At 40.8% G+C, this 17926-nt stretch overlaps 1 protein-coding gene across 7 annotated transcripts in view; it reads left to right on the forward strand.

Annotated features, from left to right (window-relative positions):
* Nucleotides 1-17095, forward strand: part of adgrb3 (adhesion G protein-coupled receptor B3) — a 112987-nt gene extending 95892 nt beyond the window's left edge. For 2 of the 7 annotated variants that reach the window (XM_023411680.2, XM_023411681.2), the window contains exons 20-31: nt 5363-5513; nt 7405-7474; nt 7885-7951; nt 9331-9434; nt 9768-9866; nt 10103-10274; nt 10409-10504; nt 11346-11385; nt 12909-13585; nt 13742-13777; nt 14663-14767; nt 16005-17095. In XM_023411680.2, the coding sequence (XP_023267448.1) occupies nt 5363-5513; nt 7405-7474; nt 7885-7951; nt 9331-9434; nt 9768-9866; nt 10103-10274; nt 10409-10504; nt 11346-11385; nt 12909-13585; nt 13742-13777; nt 14663-14767; nt 16005-16250 (1863 nt within the window). In that variant the 3' untranslated portion in view covers nt 16251-17095. The remainder of the gene's footprint in view (nt 1-5362; nt 5514-7404; nt 7475-7884; nt 7952-9330; nt 9435-9767; nt 9867-10102; nt 10275-10408; nt 10505-11345; nt 11386-12908; nt 13586-13741; nt 13778-14662; nt 14768-16004) is intronic. The other 5 variants (XM_023411683.2, XM_023411682.2, XM_023411684.2 and 2 more) reach the window with 5 other exon arrangements.
* Nucleotides 17096-17926: the final 831 nt, after the last annotated feature.

A 17926-nucleotide genomic window follows, 5' to 3' on the forward strand; every position in this document is an offset into this window, starting at 1 on the left:
GCCAACATTGTTATTTATACTGAACATAAAGGCTGAGCTTATCAGTGTTTTTATATTAATAATGGATCAGATGACTGTGTGTAAAATGAAAGTGAAAACCCTAGGAGAATTATCCCTGAACTCAGCAGTTCCCCTCAGCTCTATGGGGCATTTTAGCTTCTTTCAGCTCACTGCGTTTTAGTTTTACTGCTTCACCGCTTCACTCTGATGGCTCTCATCACCCTTGTTTCCAGCAGCAGCAACAAGCAGCTGTTTTCAGGGATAGTATCTTGTCTTGTATACCTGTTCCAGATGAAGGTAGCAAGTAGCTGATGAATATACTTAAGGATTTAGCCACTAAAGAGACAATTATTTCCCTCAGGAATGGGTGGAGACCATAAACTGAGCTAAAAGGAGATATTTATCAGGTGGCCAGAAACATGACGCCAAATAAATGCTAATATTGCTCTCTTCTACGTCCCCTCATCATCGATAGCAAAATACGTTGTTGTCGCACTAGTCAAGTTAGTAAGCCGTTTCTGTCTTGTTGATCTCCGTGGTGCCTTATCTAAAACAAGGACAATGAACTTATTACTATTATTCCTTTGTTGAATTTGTCTTTCCTGTAGTAATAATATTTGAGAGAGATGTCATCTGTTTGATCAGACGTATTCTACAATACGTCTGAATCCAGTGTTTGAGTGGTAGGCCAGTAAGACGAGAAAACATAGCCCCTGTGTGGGTTTAATTGCCATGCTGCCTGACACTGCCTCGCTTGTTTTTCCTCCAACTCTTGTAAGAAGTGCATATAATTGGCTCCACTGTTTGTGGATTCAGAGTGGCTCATCGTCTAATAGAAATCATCTCTTTGCTGTAGAGGTGTCCTCTGGGAGCAGGAAGTCAGTGAGTCACCTTTGCCTGTCTTAGCTTTTGCTTTGTCCTCTGTCGTTGTTCATCTTGGTTTATGGAAAGAAGACAAACAAAGAGAAGCAGACACTGTTGGTTTTGCCAAGGGAAATACAGACGGGTGACAAATCAAAGGAAAAACCAGCATAAAGTGTCTTAGTAAGGTGTTGGGCCACTACGTGCTGCCAGAACAGCTTCAATGCACCTTGGCATTGATTCTACAAGTCTCCTAACCCTACTGGAGGGATGAACACCATCCCTCCAAAAGATGTCTCCTCATTTGGTGTTTGGATGATGGTGTTGGAGAACTCTTTCTGACCCTAAATCTCTCATGGGTGTTGACCACTCAGAACACCTTTGTATTGATTTGCAGTGACCCTTCCCTCTAAGAGAACAAGTGGACCCAAACCAAACCAGCAAAATGTCCTTCACAGCATAACAGAGCCACCGTAACCACCACTGTAGGGATCAAGCATTCAAAGCTATACCTTTCTCTTGGTGTACATCACACATGTAGTCGCCCACTTGTGAAGGATGACTCATCTGACCATATCACATATTTTTCTACATCTCTATAGAACAGCGCCTATATGGTTTTTGAACCACTGAACTCTCCAACATGCATTTATCTTCATAATAAGGGGTTCATGCACCGCAGCCCTACTGTAATATCCCTCTCTGTGCAGTTTGTTGAAGGAGTCTGTCCCACAGAGCTAAATGCAGATGTCACTTTAGTCACTGTTCCTATTGAAATACTAGCAAGCTAAGTAGTCTTTGTGACGTTAAGCTCCCAGCGTGCCATAAAGCTATATCTGGTCAGAACTAAGCTTTGTGAGCTGACAAAGTTTTTAAGACAAAGAGCAACAAAAAAATGTACCTGCTTCAGATTTTTGAAAACCTACATTTCCTGATGCATTGGAAGATTAAAAAAGAACATCTTTTGTTTAAACGCTGCATGTCATGTCAGCACGGTGGGTTTATCAAAGCTGGTATCTTGTCAAAAAATTGATATCCTTATTATTATTAAGAGATTTAACATTCTCTGTTTAAATTAAATGTACTCAATGATTGCCATGATGTTAGTAAATTCAGCCTCATATATTTTCAGCTGGAACATTATCTGGTGATTTTAGTAAAAATGGCAAACCAATCTGAAAATCACAAGAACTGAGGAGTTTGATTAGTTTTAAGAATAACAGAGAATGAAATGTGTTTTTAACGAAATATCTAAAGGTTTAAAAGAAAATAAAAAATCAAAGGGTAAATCTTGTAACTCAATGATTTTGTGAACAGCTATCAACATGCAGCTCTTTCCCAAACTGTTGTTATAGGCTTTATAAAAGCAGGAATCGTCTGGTGAGGTTCAGCAGAATAATGTACGCATTGTTTAGAGCCTTAAGAGTGTTACATATTCAGGTAAAGTAGGCAGAAGTAGAAGTCGGATAAATATAAGTTCGCCTCAGGTTGGTGCAAGGTACATCCACGGAACAGGAAGTAGAAATAGCCATTTTCTGACTATATTGTGTGAAGTCGGTGCATTTTGTTAAGTGTTTCTCTGTGGTTCAACAACACTTTGCCACCACCACCACTTTGCTGTTTGAAGTTTTATTGTCCTCCACCCAAACACCTACTGCATAAAGCACTGGGGCACTTGTTGCCTCAGCCTCCTCCTCCCACACTGATTCAGAAAGGTTGGGAAGATAAAAGTAATGTTGTAAGGCTTGGTTCAGTTCTTCACAGAACCGTAGCCACAGTGCAAATAATGTGCTTCTCCCCCAGCAAGCTAATTCTGAGATCTGTTTAAGTGCCAGTTGAAATAATAGTAAAAATATGTATTTAAAAGTTACACAGTTAACTGGCATGAAAGTTTGCTGCATTCTTATGCAGCCAGTTAATGAATCCGTAAATAATGCAAATAACTAAGTAATGAATAGTGATTGGCAAATAAAAATGCCTCTAAGGAATTTTAATTTAATCACCAAGTCAATTTTGTTTAATCCAAATATGAAGAGAACGTTCTCAGCTAAACTGAATTCCCATTTTAGGTTTCACTTCAACAGTAATTCCAGCAGCCTGTTGAGGCATTGTGAAGCAGTGTGCAACAGTTTATGGAAAATTAGCTTTTCAGTTCTTAATTTCTGAGAGAGCGTTGAAGCTCAGTCCAGACCTGTAGTCACAGTTTAGTCAGGCCACAGAAAGAAATTCTTCAAATTTCCTGTCCTGACCTTAAACTGCCATTACTGAACTGGCATGAAGTACATCCCATCACCCCCTAATCTTACCTTCATGTCTATCAGCTCTGCAAGGATTTAATGTGGTCCCTTCCTCAGTTCCTCTGTTTCCATGGATACTGACACAGTGCGCTCAACATCTCCCGGCATTTTCCTTTCTAAAGGGCAGTGTGAACTCTAGGTTTCAACCTAATTTTTGTACTGCCTACATCCCTACACTGCTATCATAACGCACCTTTTCAAACGAGCAGATTTTTTATTTTTATTTTCGAGGACTAATGAGATCAGATGGTATAGGCACCCAAGTGAACTGTGAAACATAACGGCTGCATATGACCTGTTTCCACAAGAAACAAGGCAGGCTCTATTTTCAGCACCTTGAGCAGCACATGAGCAACAGCAACACTAGAATTAGCCATGGAGTTGATTCTACATGGAGTACAGCTACTGTATGTGACTGACTCATATGGTGTTGCCTCTGTCATGACTTTTTTTCCTTTAATATAAGATTTTCTCAGTGTTTTGTCACATTTATCCAATAATAATCACATACGACACCACGGTATGTTAACATACAGCTCACATACAGTTCAGAAATTCATTTGGAAAGTCAGTAAAATTTGAGAAGTCGGAGATATAGTACGTAGCTATGATACAGCACCAGCACCGTAAATGCTATTGCTTTCTCAAAGCTTATTAAGCGAAGATTTATAGCAGTGTGGGATATCTGCAAAAGCAGCTGTACACACCTGTAATTACCACATGAACAGGTGGCAATGTGTCATGGGAACTTCACGTGCTTTGATTTGATTGCTTTGATACTTTCATCTTTGTAGCATTAGCAGCTCTAAAAGTGTCATAAGTCAAACTAAATGTTTCACCAAAGCTGAATTGTTTTCGATGTGATTTATGTAGTTTTCCACACATAGCTCAATTCTTATAAGCATATAATAATAAAAAAAAAACAAAAAACACAAATTTATGAATCTCTGCATTTCCAAAATACACAATGTCAAAGCTGACTGTCACAGTGGGTCAAAAAGGTTGTGGCAGATAGAGGTACATTTTAAGAGGCTGGAATCTGCCAAAACTGATTCATATTACACTTATTACACTAACGTAGCTCTCACCTTTTTATGTCACCACAATGGCATATATTATGGGATTATAGCATGCGTACTGCACCTGAACACATCTGACATGAATGTTCATAAATGTTTTCTACCTGAATCCATATTTACAGTACAGTAATTATATCCCCTTGTGGGTGTAGGTAAACAGAATTTGCCACTTCCTGGGCATGAGGTAATGCAGGATTATTGTTTTGTATGAACCCCATGAACACTACAGGAGATGGATGGATTTAGTGTGGTTTTCTCAGTGGGGATGTAAAGTGTACGGGCGATCTCACAGTATGGTGTGGACGCCCTGGGACGAGATGATACACTTCAGTATTTCCCTCTATGTGCGGTATCACTCAGATTACCACAGCTTCACACTGCAAACAATCTGAACTGAGAGAAAAAGCTTAATCTCCTCTCACTCACAAATGTCAGCGTGCAATGACAAAATTCTTAAGGATACTTCTCTGTTCCTAATCCTCGCCTAAACAATCCCATTTGGCGATGCCTCTCTGTGGAACAAAGATGGACAAGCTAATGAAGCTGAAAAGTGCCGCTACATTGTCGGCCCTGAATGCAATCTGCCGCCTGCGACGCCTTGTGTGCGTTCCGTGTCATTCGAGCGGTGTTGTGGTGCGTTCGCCCTCCTCTCTGTGTAAAACAGTTGACCTTGGCTCACATGCCTCCAGGTGGGATCCCCAGCATACTAATGAGGGTTAGTGCAGAGGAATGCTACGCCATGGCTTTCTGTGTCAGCCAGCCTGGCTCTGATCTCTACTACTGTTGCCACCTCTGCTGCTGCAGTTCAAACTGACGCTTTGTTTCATTCACTGCACAGGATGGCACTTCAGTGGATGGTCTAGACTGTCGGTGCTGCAAGAATAGTTCGAGGATATGACAAAATATCAATAAAATCGATGTGTATCTGCAGGGAGCCTCTCGCTTTACAGGAATCTGTGGTGGAATCTGATGCATTTGTTGCTGTTATGCAGAGCGACTGTGTCACAGCTGCACCTCCATTTTTATACTAGCTGTGGTTTGCTTTTGAGCTGCATTTCTGTGAATGTGAAGTTTGAATGTACAGTCCTGATGCTTTTTTTTTTTTTTTTTTTTCTGTATTAATAGGGCGTCTGCATCATGACAACAGCCTTTCTGCACTTCTTCTTCCTGGCATCGTTCTGCTGGGTCCTCACAGAAGCCTGGCAGTCCTACATGGCAGTGACAGGAAAGGTTCGGACTAGGCTCATCCGCAAGCGCTTTCTGTGTCTGGGCTGGGGTAAGTAAGCAGCATGTTTCCCTAAACCTCTCCATTATCTCCCATTATACCTCGCAGCTGCCATTTTATCTCAAGGTCTCTGGCTTAGGTGTTTTCCAAGTAACTGTCTTCGCGGTCCGCTGTTCTCATCCTCTCTGTGGGGCAGCCAGATCTTCATCCTATCAGGCTCTTTGTTGTGATGCTTTTGTGCTCCAGTCAAGCTCTCTGAGGGCTGGGTAAATGGACCGGCCTTGAGCAGTGGGGGGAGACAGACTGGTGCGGCTCTCCCATAGCAGGTTGCAATGACCTTACGTCTGATAAAGAGGGTGTGAGTCGAGCATTTACACTGCAGCAGAGTACATTTTATCTGATACCCTCAGAAAAAAAAGAGTGAAGGAGAATGAAATGTTTTCAAAGAAGTGTTGAATTTCTGGCTTTGGTGTGGTTATACATGTTTTGTAAATGGTTTGCAGCAATTTTCAATCATTTGTAACACTGACCTGTAAAAATGTCATGTATCACAAAGGAAATACAGGTAGCAATATGCAGTCAATAGAAAATTATTTCTTATCTATACTGCGACAGATTTTAAGCAGCTGGGTCTTAGATAAAGAAGTTCCTGCTGTCTCCCACACTGTGATCTCTGCACTCCAATATCACACCACAGAAAAATAGAATAATGACAATTACGCATCAAGTACCAAATTACAGTGTATGCACTGTCAATACACACAGGTAGGCAAAATATCTAAGAGATTTTTAAAGATTAAAATTTTTTCTTCATTTGATAAATGTCAGTATGAATCCTCATCCAACGGTATCTTTCTTACAGACTACTAGAAATATCTCCTTTAAAAAAAAAAAAAATCAATTTGATTATGAAAGAGCCCACACTCATTCTTCTTGTTACCTAGCAACAAACAAGGCTCTCTTAGTCATTGCAGTGGCACTGCCTGCTGCAAAAAAAATGGACAAAGGCTGTTCTACAATCACATAGATTTCTACAGAACACCATAACAGACATTTTAATGATAATTGAGACAGTCAGTGTATTGTTTTGTGACATTCAAAATGCATTTCATGATATGCGTGTTGTTTTTGCATGTAGTGACTTGAAAATAAAACTACTCTTCAGATTACCACCTGTATTCAAGAAGATAAAAATGTTTTCCAAACTGATTTCTTTTAAACGGCGCGTGGCACATTGCTACCTGTTGTCTCTTAATTCAGCCTGTTTGAAGTGCAGCGTCTCCGCCAGGCTGTTGCTTGCCAGGTGATTTATGACATGCTTGTGTACTCTCGGCACTCTTTACCTCTTCAGCACTGCAGAGAGGCACTGGATGGCCACAGGGTCTTCGCCTCATGCCTCCAGGAAACTGATTACATCAATAGCACCTGCCTGTGCTGCTCCGAGAGAAAAAAGCGTTAATATTCTGAGCACACAGTAGTAAGGACCGAATCCATTACACCAATCCATAATGAGGAGCCATACAGCAAAAAAAAAATAAAAAATAAAAAATAAAACCCCAAAAAAACATTCCTTCACATAGAAAGTGTGAAGGGTGGTGAAATTTCTTACAGCACAGTGATGAAATTTCACTTTGTGGTTTTCTGGACTCAATGCTCTGCTGCCATTTTGTCAAAGCACAGCACAGTATGTTCTCTCCTGCCACTTAATGGAATACTGTACAGTATGTTCATAGAATTACTGAAATGCATACTGTTGATGATATGCTCTCCGATGATTGTATAGTCTCATACGACGGCCTCCGATGGAGTGAATCTAGTTGCACTTTGTTTAATGACTGGGAAGCACAGAGGCCGAGTTTCTCTGAAGTGGGTTTACGCTCTCAGTGCTGCGAAGCAACTAGAACCGCTCGAATAACTATTGATTATTTTCTCTTTTTTTAAGGATTACCAGCTTTAGTGGTTGCTGTTTCAATGGGATTCACCAAAACAAAGGGCTATGGGACACCCTTATAGTAAGTTTTTCTTTCTTTTTTTTTTTTTTATCTGAATGTATTATTCAGCACACATGCAGTGGGTTCATGGTAACGCTTCGGAGTCATGATTAAGTGCGTCTGCGGTGGCTTACTTATCCTAAACAGTGCCATAAACAAAGTCCCATGAACCTAATCAAATTTCAAAATAGCGCAGCAAGACCCCAATTTTGTCTGAGTTGTATCCCTGCTGGATACCAAATGCATAAACACTGCTTAAAATCTCTTTAGCATTTTATTACCCCGTGAAACTTTGGAAGTAGAGTTGCAGCATATGGCACATCTCCCCTGACAATCAAGGGAAATACAATCGTGTGCTGGTGTGCGCCATTAACTTGGATGTTGATGCTATGGTGGGAGTAAACTGTTTTTTTGTCCTGCTTTCCCTGCAGCTGTTGGCTGTCTTTGGAGGGTGGGCTCCTGTATGCCTTTGTTGGACCTGCAGCTGCTGTTGTTCTGGTATGTTTCAGTCATCAGATATCCAGTTTTTTACATTTTAATATGATATGCTGATAATACGAGAGAAATTTAGATTTTCAACAGAGAAAAAAATACAATTAAAAAAATCTGTTTTAACTGTCCTGTTTAAGCAAAATCTTAACTTACAAAACCTTGCATAGCTTATGAATAATTATGATAATAGTAATAGTAAAAACTTGACATTTTGCTGCTTTTCAAATTAACAATATGCACACAAACCATAATGTAGTTTTAGTGATGGCAGAATGTCAATGCGTTACCATTTCATTGTGTTAAATTAAAGAAAATATTGCTATGAAATAGGCAGAAGACACTCTGGTTTCATGTGTTTCCCATCAGGCAATGCGCTCAAACAATTCCCTTTCATTCACCATAATGGCGCTTCATGTATTTGTGAGGTTATAAAGTATTTATGCATAAGATTTGCACAAAATCTAATTTACCGGAGTAATTGAATCATGTTGTATTTGCATGGTTGTAAAGAGAAAATGACACAAGCAATGTGATTCGGCAAATCACTAAGTCTGTGTCAGAGGGAGAGGGGACATCGAGTACTGAGTAATGTTTTCAATCGTCAAACCTCTGTTCTGTGGTGGGATTTGAAATGAAGTGATTTCAGTCTTCTTTTTTTTTCCTTTTTTTTTTTTAAGTGACAAAACGTCTTAGTTTGAGCATCACACACACAAAGACTTGAAGTCTGACTGTGCTGTGGTTTTCATTTGTGATGAACCTCATAGGAACACAAGCTAATCTCTGCAACAAAAAAAAATGGCAGAAACCGCTCTGCAGTGAGAGTGAACACAACACTGCTGTTATCACTGTACTGATACTGTAACATCATAATCAAATATCTCACAGTAACAAAGCGCATGAATAAAATAAAAAAAAAAACACTTACCCAAATGTATTTGTATAAATAGTTAATGAACTCTTTATCTCAATAGACTGTAGCCTGATGTTTTAAAGAATATTCTTTCCCAGCTACTGTAAATCTCCCTCAGCTTTCTATTAGCGCAGGCACTGCTAATAATAGGAGAAGGTGCCTTTGAGAAGACAAGCGTTTCTTGTCAGGCAGATCTTTTCTTAGGGCTGTTGTGCTGGGCTGAGTGTGTAGGGCATGCCTCATCCACTGGCTGAAATGTCACGGAGATGAGCAAACAATAGAAGCTAGAGGTCAAAGCTCAGCGCAGACGGAAAATCGAGAAAAAAAAAAAAAGAAGAAAAGAACACGCCGGCGGGATAATGACATCCATCACTGACTCTACCTATGGAAAAAATATTACACATTGGTTTTGACATGATCTTGTTGCAGATGATTTATTGAAAAGTTAATATTCCTGTTCCCTTCCTGTTGACAGGTTAACATGGTGATTGGTATCTTGGTGTTTAATAAACTAGTGTCCAGAGATGGCATACTGGACAAGAAGCTGAAGCATCGAGCAGGGTATGACAGCACATCCTTGTTAGTACCTCTGTTTTTCTTCTAAACATTTTTCTTCTTAACATCATGCAAAAATATACATATGCTTTGATTTTTTTTTGTACATATGGAAATTTAGACCTCTTTTTCTTACTGTTGAAAGGAAACTAGAGGCATAAACATAAAGAGGTCAGATCTCTCTCGGGAGCGACATGGCTTCGTATTTCTTTGGCAGAATCAGTCCAAGATGAAAATCATTAAAAACACCCACACATTGGCTGCATCCGCTGTTGCTAATATGACGGGGGGAGAATTTAAAGTCGGGGTAGTGGCTGTTAACGTTGTTTGTCATGCTGTTGTCTCTATGTCCCACAGACAGATGAGTGAGCCGCATACAGGATTAACTCTCAAGTGTGCCAAATGTGGTGTTGTATCAACAACTGCTTTATCAGCAACTACAGCTAGCAATGCAATGTAAGTGCCTGTCAGTGTCTCTGAATCAATAAGACGATGCTACAGGGAGTCTCTGTATGTACAGAGTGTCCACCTCGACAATTTAGACTAACACGCAGTCCACTGCAGCGTAAACTGATGTTCCACTTACATCCACAGGACATCAGATCTACACCATAGGAATATCTGCTATTGTAAACATGCAATGTTACATGCTGTTTCTTTTCCTCTACACAATCCTTCCTCACCTCTCACAGGGCATCCCTGTGGAGTTCCTGTGTCGTCCTACCTCTGCTGGCTTTGACCTGGATGTCTGCAGTGCTCGCCATGACAGACAAGCGCTCCATCCTCTTTCAGATCCTCTTTGCTGTCTTTGACTCGCTGCAGGGTTTTGTCATTGTGATGGTGCACTGTATCCTACGGAGAGAGGTAGAGGATGATTTGAAGTCATCTTTCTTTCACCTGTGGTCTTTGTTTACTCAAGGAAACGTGTAATATCCAGTATTGTAGTTGTGATGAAATACTGACACCCCACCACCACCACCACCCCCCCCTTTCCTCAGGTCCAAGATGCTTTCAGATGTCGGCTCAGAAACTGCCAAGACCCAATCACTGGTGATGCAACAGGAACCTTCCCTAATGGTCATGCTCAGATAATGGTAGGCACAGTTACCCTCTATTATCTTTAACCATTAGATCCTCTGTAATTTAAGCGGACCTAATGTTCCTTGGTTATTTATAATACACATGTAAACCTCTTTGACTTTAATTTAACTTGTGCTCTTCATGCAATTTTTAAACATTGCCTAATTATTCAACATTTAATATGACCTCTAAAACATGAGGCATTGTTTCCCCTAGGTTTATAATTTTCCACACAACACTTCTGCAAAGCTGCAATTACATGCAGGGTAGATACTTGGCTCTCTGATAAATGGCATCAGTTCCCTTTGGTTTTCGTAGGCCCTAAGCCCAATCCTTTATTTCTGTTTGATTGAACTTAGCGTCCATGTTTGCCATGCATCCCTTTCATTTCCTCTCACGGGGTAATAGAGGACTGCTCCCTGCCTGACCTTTGAAATGGGACACCAGTCTCTTCATCTAGCACGACGATGCCACTGGCACATCATAGCAATGATCTGCCATTAGTATTCTAATACCCCTCAGAGTGAAATAGTCTTCATGATAGCAGAATGGTGTCAAGGCCCCCTGGTTCAATACAGTCATTAGCAATGAGCAGCTTCCCAGCTGCTGCAGTAGCAATTTTTTTTTTCCGTGGATGTTTTATTGATAAATTGTTAAGATGAAGCAGAGAAAAATGACTGCTTAGCATTTTTCTCCAGCATTGGGATATAATAAAAAGATAAAAAAAATACTATTGATCCTAATTTTGCAGCTGGTTTTTAGAAATGTGGAGGCCTCTGGTTCTGTATATACACAGTATATATAAAAGGCTTTATTTTCAGCAATACTGACCATCTGACTGTGTTTTCTCCACAGACGGACTTTGAGAAAGATGTGGACATCGCCTGCCGATCAGGTAACCAGATGGTCTGCTGTTAACAAGATTCTCCTTGCCTTGCATGTAAAACAACCCCAAAAGGAGGTTAGACAGTAAAAAATAGCTCAGGTTACATAACAACCAACAATCCCCACAGGAGTTTTTTCACAGTTACCAAAACACTGACTTTAATCTGAGAACAAAACAGCATAAAGAGAGCTGTTGGATATTCACTTTATGTGTAAGCTTCACTGCAATAAATGTGAATAACAGCAGCTTTTTTCTCATCTTCGCATTTTGTAATTATGTTTTTCATTAGCATGTTGATGCCGCCATAGAATAGGTGCGCAGGTGCTATGTGTCCGATTGTGGGAGGATTGTCTTCCTCTAATGCATAGCTCATATTATTGGGGAGGTAATATTTCCTCCTGATTCCTGCACCTAGTTGGTCTGTACTTTTGAGCCAGAGTAATTGCTGGTAGACAAGCGTATGATTCAATAAAAGTATCTTGAGTAAATGTTCCTAGGAGATTGTGCAAGTTATCCCGCATGCGGTGGCAACTCGCACAAGCCCTTGTCTTTCTCCAATCCCTTCCAAACCAATGACGAACACACCCTAAATGGATCTGCAGGGAATAACCGAGCTGACCATTATTCAGAGCTCTCAGAAACACAGCTTGTTAAGAGGCGAAAAGGGCCGTCTGGCTCTTCTGACCCACGCTACTTCACGCTGTGCAGTCTTGTAAAGCTAAAGTGGAATCCCCGATTCCAAAAGGCAGAGCAGACAGGTGTCATTTATAAATCATGACCAGATTCAGAGCAAAGTAGAGCCACGGTCAGAGAGAAGTGCACTTTACAGATTACTCTCTGGGGCTAAACAGGGTTTGAGTTGGTTGTTTACAAAAAGGGATTATTGTCAGCAGCAGAGGTAATATTCTGCAGCGTCACCCTGCAGAGTAAAAGTGTAAACTTTGATCAGAGGAATTCCTCAGTATGAATACCAGACTCAGGGTGCTTTCCCCATGTCCACAATGAGCATTAAATTAGACTCAAACAAAGAGGCGAGTAATACATTTTATTTGTAATCTCCTCGCAGGCCTTTTGTGAGCAGACAACGTAATTCCTACTGATTCATGAGGCAAAAATTAAAACGCTCAGTGGGGAGGACAGGGTGTTCTCATAACCAGAGGGTATTTCTGAATAGATAGTTGCTGTCTCTTAGAATATTTGGTGCATTACAAGGTTATCACCAATCACTAAATTAGGATTAGCATGCTACATACTGAATGGCAGGGAGAATGAATCCTACATCCTTATTTACTGTTACAGCCTCCAGAGATACCTGCTGTTGCGTCCCTTTGTGTCTAGGTGTAATGTCACACTCAGTGCATATTCACGCTATCATTACCATTTTCCCTCGGCAGTACTAAATCCGCAGGGAATTATAATTCTCTTGTTCTTGCTCTTCTCTTGGTCATATGTTGGATAATCTCAGACAAACTGTGACATTACTTTCATTATGGAGAAATTCCAACTAATCCTGGTATCACTCTGCCCCACAGCACTCCACAAAGACATGGGCTCTTGTCGTGCCGCAACCATAACAGGCACCCTCTCCCGCATTTCCCTCAATGATGAAGAGGATGAGAAGGCCCCTGAGGGCCTCAACTACTCCACGTTGCCTGGCAACATCATCTCCAAAGTGATTATCCAGCAGCCTTCAGCTCTGCACATGCCGATGGGAGTGAGCGAGCTGAAAGAGCAGTGCATGGCCGACAGCAACGCTGACATGCGCCGCACTGTTTACCTGTGCACCGACGATGCCATGCGCCAGAGCGACCAAGACATGGGTGGCCATGACATGGAGGGCCACTCAGTGCAGGGCCAGATGATGGAGACAGACTACATAGTCATGCCTCGTGCCTCTGCAGCAGTGTCGGGGTCGGGTAACGTGCCCACCCTCCTGAAAGAGGACACCAAGATGAACATCACTATGGATACGCTGCCACACGAGAGGCTGATGCATTACAAGATGAGTCCTGACTTCAATATCAGCCCGTCAGGCATGGACCACATGAATGTGAACCTGGAGCAGCAGTATCCTAGCGCTCCAGAGCAGATGCAAAACCTGCCCTTTGAACCTCGCACGGCTGTTAAGAACTTCCTCGCTGAGATGGAGGAATCCGCGGGGCTTTCTAGGAGTGAGACAGGGTCTACAATATCTATGAGCTCCTTAGAGGTACATATGCTCATGTGGATGAAGCGCAGAGGACACAGAGCTGCAATAAACACTTCACCACACACCTTCAGATACACCATACATTTTTTATGAATGTACATATCTTCTGAAACTGATTACTTACTAACTTAATACCTTTGTGTTTTATTTTTACAGAGACGAAAGTCACGATATTCTGATCTGGACTTTGAGGTATGTAAAAAAAAAAAAATGTCTTGCCATAGTACATGCATCTAGCTTTTTTATGCAGAGAAAAGCCATTTTTTGCAGTTGTGTTTGTCATTTGATTTACTAGTACTTGTGCCTCTTAAGCTTATTGGAGTCACACAGCCTTGACTCAACAAGATTTATTGACATGCTGTGTAGTTAAGGTAAAAGCAAGGCTGTCAACTGACAAACAGGGCAACAGTTCTCATCTACATTTTGTCCTCCTCCATCTCCTACATCCATTAGCTATATGTTGATTTTCAAAATGTATGCTTTTAAAGTCATTTGCACATTTCACATCTGATTTTACCACTGGTTTCAGCAATTATTGTAGTGGCTTGCAAACACATATTCAACCCCCCTTTGGCAGGTTTTAGCATTTCCTTTGCATTGTTAAATCAGGCTTTACTGCATATATATTGTACACTCTTTCAAAGTAAAGGAAACATGAGCTTTTTGGCAGCTATTTTGGCATGGGGTGCATTTTCTTTTAGCTTAGATGCACACCAACCCTTAAAGTGGAAATTTTGTGCCAAGGTTTGATTGTAAGGATTTCCCTTACGCTAACAAAACTCTAAATGAGGTAATTTGTCACTGAAGAATTATCTTTAATCTAGATACCCCAGCCACTGCAAATTAAAATACTTAAGGCTTTCAGTGTCCTATCACCCTAACTTTAATTATTTCAGTGTTTCCTTTATTTTGGCAGTTACTTGTATATATGCAGAGACAAGTAGATTTGTTTCAAACCTGGCCTATAAGTAAACTACCATGACACTAACAAATTGATCAGAGTTGGAGGGGGTGGAGAGGAAGATGCATTTCCATTATTGGCTGTCAATACCAAAGAAAAAACCCTTGCCATTGCAGAAAGTCATGCACACCAGGAAAAGACACATGGAGCTGTTCCAGGAACTGAATCAGAAATTTCAAACCCTGGACCGATTTCGAGACATACCAAATATGGGCAGCATGGTGAGTAACAGGAAACCACGGGGGTGGCTGTCAGCCAATTAAAGAGAGTAACATCAAAATAACCCTATTTAAATATCCGGTGCAGGACACATAGTGTGTGATTGTGCAAATGAGCGTTTATGTAGCTAAAGTATTCATGTGGAAGTGAACCTTCCTATACATAGTGGGCCTGCCAGCAGCTGGCAGGGGGCGAGCGAGGGGGCTGCGCCTCAAAAGCACTGAAGCATTTTCTCCACAAGGCCAGTTTCAGGGAAGAAAGACCTTTGGTAATCTTGTTGCAATAGAGTGCATCCATTCCAATGCAAGGCCATGAATGCACTTTTATTTACATGCACATTTATATACTTAGCAACCCCATCATTTTTTCCATTAATGCATGGCAGATTATTTAATCTATCAACATCTATGCAAATATTACCTTAAGTTCACTGTTCTCGTACTGAAACTGTGTGGGGGGAAATTTTACTTCTTTGGCACAGTGGATCTAGAAAAGTCAGGCGAATTATGAGAATTCTTCCTGACCTCGCTACAAATCAAAAGTCACACCATCTGTCTCCACATCTGGCTGGAGCTGTAGACAATGGGGATGTCAAGCTTTATCCATCTCTCTCAGACAAGCAGCAATGTTTTCTGTTTTGAAGGCAACAAACAGAAATTGGGCTGGCGACCAAACACAGCCAGGCTATTAGACAATACCTTTTGGCTGTATGTAATCCTTTTTCACTCACATTTCAATCACCCCTACAGCACAATGTAATTTGAGGTCTGTTGCTTAGTTACCAGTGCAAGTTCTTTTGTATAGAAAGCGATAACTACAATACACTCTCACTCCCCCTTTTTCTTTTTTTTTTTCCAAATGAATCTACTGCAGAGCTGGCTGCAGACATTAGTATCCATTTTGTATTCCCTGACTGGGAGCAGCTTCTCTCCCTTATTTGCAATAGCGTCTTTGGGACTGTCAATGAGAGCACATTCAGATGAATGGCTCACACATGAAGGCCATATAGCGCACCAGTTACTGAGCTTGGGGAAAACACAATTCTGCAATGACTCCATGATAATAGTGTACGCATGTTCACATTTAATACACTACCATTATCTTTTGTTATTTGATGCTTTCCACAGCATTAATCCATTATTTTCAATTAGTAATGGGGAGGAATTCATATTATGCCCTTTTGAATGCATTGACTTCACTTGAAAAGTCTTCTTTTTTTTTTTTTTGTACAAATAACAGTTTAGCTGCAGAGGATGTCATGCCACTAATATCACATCCCACTGGCCATGTTCACAGGACAAGGCAATGCCAAACAAGAACCCATGGGAGAGCTACAATCCAGCCTGTGAGTACCAGAATTACGCCACTATGAATGTACTAGAATCTGAAACCAAGGACTCACTGGAGATGACGCCTGCAGAGTGGGAAAAGTGTGTCAACTTACCCTTAGACGTCCAGGAGGGAGACTTCCAAACAGAGGTCTAGAGGGTGAAGAAGGAGAAAATGCAAACTAGGGAAGGAGCTGGAAGGGTTGTATTTTGCACTGAATAAAGCAACAGACTTTTCTAACAGCCTTGGCATACATATCTGGATAATACGAGTGTGGCAGGGACATTATGTGCCAATACAATATAAGGACTGAGGAGAGAGAAAAAAGAAAAAAGGGAAAAAAACATCAGTGTTACTTTTTGTATTCTCACTAGTGTACTTAGTGTGGGGCAGCCTGGTGTACAATATTTACCATCATGTGTTTCAAATTATCTGTTGAGGAATTGGCTAAAAAAGGTAATCTCTCTAGATGAAACCTCACAAAGCAAATGACATGCCATGTCGTCCCAGCTTCATTGGGTCTAGTTTTGATTTCATAAAACTTGACCCGGGAGCACAATGTATATATTTATGCAGGTTTTTAAAAAGTTTATAACAGTCTGTTTGGCCATTACTACACTTTTTACTTTATAATATAAAACATGGGAGGCAAAGAGGATTTTTTCTGTCATATTAAAATGAATGTTTGTCAAGCTACATTCTTCATTGCTTTAAATGCAATAAAGATAATACTCACTTTTATATAAATAATATATTTCACAACTTTAATACTGCAGAATCTGCTTGAAGGATCCCAGCAAGCTCTCTCATCTGCAGCTCTGTATAAAATATTTAAAAACAAAATGTTGTATGGTGTAAATAAACTTTTGTCTACATATGTTTTACTTGTGCCAATTTATTTTAATGAGAAAAAATGCCAACCTGATCAAAAGTTATAGCGAAAAATGTTAACATTTGAAAAGGAATGTAAATAAAAGAGGAAATATGTTCGTACTGCTTCAGAGGTTGTGTCAAGTTTATGTGGTTTGTTGGGTTGTGAAATGCATTGCTCACCGTGCTTGAAATCAAATGATGGAGGATGTGACTGGATATGAAAAAAGAGTATTAATGGTGCAAAATTGGCCATCTAAGAAAACTCATCACTGACAGTGTCTCATTATGCTAAAAAAACCATGAAAACTGCTTTGACTTTTGTTAAACATATATTTTCTCAGGGTTAGTTTAGTGCAGACTGGATTATCCAAAAAATGTCAAAGAAGTTTTCTTCCCCTGATAAGTTTTCGCGCTGTCATTCCCTCTAGGATTTAAATCTTACCTTTAACTGCAGTTGAAGGTAACTACTGTAAAGTTTCCAAACCGGCCCTGTATCTGATTTCTGAATTTGAATAGGGAAACATTCAAACTCCTAATAGGTTTCTGCACCTCCAGAAGGCTCACCTGATAAGATCAGTTCAGATCTTCCCGGGCAGGCAAGGGCCAGATAGAGAGGAAATGGGAGGAAGGTTTGAGGGCGCAGAGAAAATCCTGTTTGTTCTGTCTGGTGGTCTGCAGTATGGCTGGCACTCCGGCAATGAGAGCATCGGTATGTGTCCTCCCTCCGGGGACCAGTGGTCCACCCAGCAGGAGAGGAGGAGGAGGAGGAGGAGGAGGAGGAGGAGGAGGTGTGAGTTGGACCTGTACCATCAGTGAAGAATGACGAAAAAAAATAAAAAAGGGGGGGGGGGGCAGACAATAAAGACACACTCAGTTGTTGCTCTGCCACAATATAAATTAAGTTGATTACATGTACATCTCAGTCTAGACATCGATGTCTGGATTTACAGTGCATTTCA

This window comes from Seriola lalandi, unplaced genomic scaffold, assembly GCF_002814215.2.
Source record: "Seriola lalandi dorsalis isolate HSWRI2012SDOR001 ecotype SW California unplaced genomic scaffold, Sedor1 jcf7180002054470, whole genome shotgun sequence".
In the NCBI taxonomy this organism is placed as follows: Eukaryota; Metazoa; Chordata; class Actinopteri; order Carangiformes; family Carangidae; genus Seriola; species Seriola lalandi.